The sequence below is a fragment of the Limulus polyphemus genome, unplaced genomic scaffold, assembly GCF_000517525.1.
Source record: "Limulus polyphemus unplaced genomic scaffold, Limulus_polyphemus-2.1.2 Scaffold582, whole genome shotgun sequence".
In the NCBI taxonomy this organism is placed as follows: Eukaryota; Metazoa; Arthropoda; class Merostomata; order Xiphosura; family Limulidae; genus Limulus; species Limulus polyphemus.
In genome coordinates this window covers 105,609-109,675 of record NW_013666192.1, presented here as the reverse complement: position 1 = coordinate 109,675, position 4,067 = coordinate 105,609, and the positions used below count along the sequence as shown (strand labels likewise).

Genomic DNA, 4,067 nt, shown 5'->3' with positions numbered 1-4,067 from the left:
ACAAATATGTTTTAATATACAAACAACAATACAATTTACAATAACAGTTATTACAAATAGTTATTAAGAACAATCATTTATGTACAAAAGTCTCACAAACTTACAAAGAATATAAAGTCTTCTTTCTAGTTTGGAACTTCCTTGATATCTATTCGAGGGTTGACTATGAGCGAGTTAGTTTCGAGTTGACGTGGGTATAATTCACTTAATAGGGAGCTAGCTAGCTCTGTAGTTCTCGCACACGCCGATTATAGGCCGAGTTTCGTTTACCGCTGAAGTTATATAATATCTTTGTAAAAGTACTAATGTCAGATGTGAATCCAATGAAGTTGAATGATTTGTAATGTTCGACATTTATAAACGTTCCTGGTCAATATATCTGAAGTTCCCGATTAATAAGCGGTAATCACAGTTATAGCTTACGAAGTTAATAGCACACCAATTACAGCAACCCAATAATAGATACTGTTTTTTGGCGCTTCGCGTTGGTTATATTTATAGGCGTGTGGAGAGTTTGTCGAAAATTCAGATTACGTAACAATACAAAGCTATATTAGCGTTTACATACACAGATATATTGTTGATTCTTACACTCGAGAATCTTCTACAACTGTAGAGAATAGGCGGAAGTTTCGCAATACATATTTAACACTATAAGCTATTTATGTTTCTAAATATAAATTTAATCTAAACAAACGTCGATATTAAAATAAATATGTAATAACAAATCCGTCACACTGAGGTGTTATTACTCGTCTAGTTTTATAATGCTTACGCTATTACACTCTTAGTAAACCATGTGTTGCACCCGGTGGCTCAAGGGTAAGTCTGAGAGGTTATAACGCTAAAGATCGGGTTTTAATACCCGTCGTAGGCAGATCATAAATGGCTCACAGGTAGGTTTGCACTTAACAATAAACAAACGTGTTTCCACACACACAAAAAGTACTTTATTAACACAATTGAACACACGTTCTCACACGAACAATTATCAAATATATTATTAAATATGGCTTAGATATAATTGTTACATGAACAGAATTTTGATATTTATTATATATATATTGATCTGAGCGATGCTAGTAGTTAACGCCTCTGTTTCTATGATTTAAGTAACTTATTTTAAAGAAAATTATGTTCAGAGTGTTTCTCTTCTTAAGAATCTGTAGTTTATTGAAAATATATAAAGTTTTGAAATAAGATGTTAGTATTATCCTACAATTAACTATTTCAAATCTTTATCTAGGCTTGATAATTAAAGTGGTACCTCTTAAAAAGAAATAATGTATATTTTATTGTTATCTAAACGTTTGCTGGTTTATGCTATAACTCTACAATTTTTTTTAACACTTTCATGTATACCGAACACTCTGATATTTTTTATTAATGCATATTTTAAATATTCACTTTAGATATTCTTTCTCTATAGTTTTCTGAACACAGAAATTCATTTTAACAAATGAAGCAGCTTTAAAATCTTTATTGTATATTTTACAAATCAGTTTTAAACATATTCTCTATATATATATACTGAAATGTTCACTTACCGTATATCCAAAGTAAAGAAATATCCAAAAGCAAACATAAGAACTTTCCAAAAGATATCATGAGTTCTAATGGACAATAATATTTTCAAATCCAAAACTTGTGTTCTATACTTGTGACGTTTCACTGAAGTGCCTTTTTGCAAACCATAGAAGTACTAAAACCACGCCTCTTGGAAAACGCTGTCATGTTAATATGCGTTTCGGGTTTGTTTATTCCGCTAACCTGGCTTCAGATACTAACAGGCACGCCATCCAAGTAACACTGGCTTCTTCGTGTTCATCAGGTTCGTTTAAAACGCCGCGCAAGGGAGCTTTGCATGCGCCAACAAACGAGAGGCATGAAATAGAATACAAACTGCACAAATGTAAGAGGTGCGTTAGAAATTAGCTTCGCAGGAGGGAAAAGGGAGGAGGACTGGTCGATTCTTGCTGTGGATCACGAGGCCGCGCCTGAACTTCGATACTTTCATTTTGGTCCAAGTATTGGTCCAAGTACATTCTTACGCGGTTTGCATGCAAAGCAGCAGTTTAATATTGGAGCAGAGTAAACCTTTCATTGCATTAGCTGATAGGAATGTATAATATATATATATATATATATGTGTGTGTATATACATATACATGGACTATGTTATCTCAATATCGATTTCTTGGAAGTTCTAGTTCCTTCAGGTTACAGATTGTTTAATTTTAGAGAATATATAACCTATCTTTCTTATTAAATAATTATCTCACTTAATAGTTTCTTATTGTTATAAATATTTATTAGAAATACATATTTAAAATATTTATCGTATCGCTATTTGAGGTCAAAGTAAAAAGAAAAATAATGCTTTCAATTAGTTGTAACAATTCATAGATATTTATTTTTACAGTTTCAGGTTTCATAAATCAGAGGTTCGATTCCCTACTATGGACAGAACGTAGATAGCCCATTGTATAACTTTGTGCTAAGAAACACCATCATAATTTTAGGAATGCTAGAAACTAGATCAAGATTACGACAATTAAATATCTATATCTGAAACACAAACATTTGTCATTTATAGAATCATCTCTAGCAAACATTTATGGGTGTCGTTTGGTGGACTTTTCGGTATTTTATATTATATCAAGTAACCAATACTTTTTTCTACAACCGTGAGATATTCATTTCCTGAATAATGAAAAATGTGTTCATTAATACACGAACTTTAAAGCTATTGAAAAAAAAAAGGTTAACACTAAAAATAATACTTTTATAATGATCACAGAATATCGTTAATTTGTATTGCAAAAATAGCCCTATAGCCATGTTTCAAACTTAATTCTCTCACAATAAGACGAATTATACTTCTTGGCAAGACTTATAAACTTTTACACATCTGTGGTAATTAGACATATAGATTCCCACAAACACATTTGCAGTTTCATAATCAAAGATATATCTTAAGCTTTTTGAGTAAAAGCTAGTAATTAAAGATCAACCCAAGTATATGCACAGTCTACAATATTAGTTTGCTGTCATTATTGTTGGTTTACAAACTCGGTGTCGAAATTCAAGTTCCAGAGATTATTACATATGCTTTCATGATGTTGAATCTAACCAGTCGCCCCGGAACGACGTGTTCCTGTCAAACAAATATAACTAGTGAATACAGAGAATGATTACATAGCCTAGATTGGTTGTTTCAAGCTTGCGTGAAAGGAGATTGTAAGCTGATAGAGGTTTTTAAACAAGAAATACATTATCACGAAATCATCTGGAACGTTCAATTTACATGCGTTGCTACAGGACGAGTTTATTTAAGCGAAATTAAATACGTTTCTGTTCTAACACGAACCCGCTTTAAACAAACTTTAAATTTAAAGGAACGAGAACTTTAACTTAGGAGTAATGGAGATTAGAGTGTGCAGGCAATTAAAGCAATCTTTGGTTTAAAATGAGGTACACTTGGAATGAGTATACGTTGAACTTTAACTATTATTTATTAGAAAATCGATTCAAATAAGGGTTTATGTTTGATGACTTGTGATTCTATTTTAACCGACGTTATATTATCATTATTATTTCGAAACACTATCATATGTTTTCTAACTATTTTGCAATCAGTACAAATTAAAAGGATTTTGATCAAAACAGATTTTTCAGACAAACTGAATACATTGGAAGGAAAATAATTAAATTAAATTGATTAATCATCTCATAACACAATAGAGTTCTACTAACTAATTGCTAAAAATTGAGATAATAAATAATTTTAAAACGAAGAATGAATTCAAGGAATGTAGTTTTAGGAAATTGTAAAAATATATTACGATACTCTCTAAAAATGTCGTTTTATTCAAAACGAGTCTTCTTTAACGCATGGATCTACTTTATTATTTACTTTTTACCTAAAGCTAGCAACTGGTAATTTACACTAATGTAACAAATAATGTTTCGTGAAAAAACTGTATAAGATCATATATATATACACCTGGAAAAAAGTTAAGCACCCCCGTGTTTTTTTCAAGTGATTCAGATTCGACGTTCTTGTG

At 31.1% G+C, this 4,067-nt stretch overlaps 1 protein-coding gene across 1 annotated transcript in view; it reads right to left on the bottom strand.

Moving 5' to 3' along the window:
* The window catches only part of LOC111085734 (Down syndrome cell adhesion molecule-like protein 1 homolog), a 148,184-nt gene extending 146,367 nt beyond the window's left edge, over positions 1-1,817 (bottom strand). The window contains exon 1 of the mRNA XM_022385712.1: positions 1,548-1,817. Coding sequence (XP_022241420.1) covers positions 1,548-1,608 — 61 coding nt within the window. The 5' untranslated portion in view covers positions 1,609-1,817. The remainder of the gene's footprint in view (positions 1-1,547) is intronic.
* Between the last annotated feature and the right edge of the window lie 2,250 nt (positions 1,818-4,067).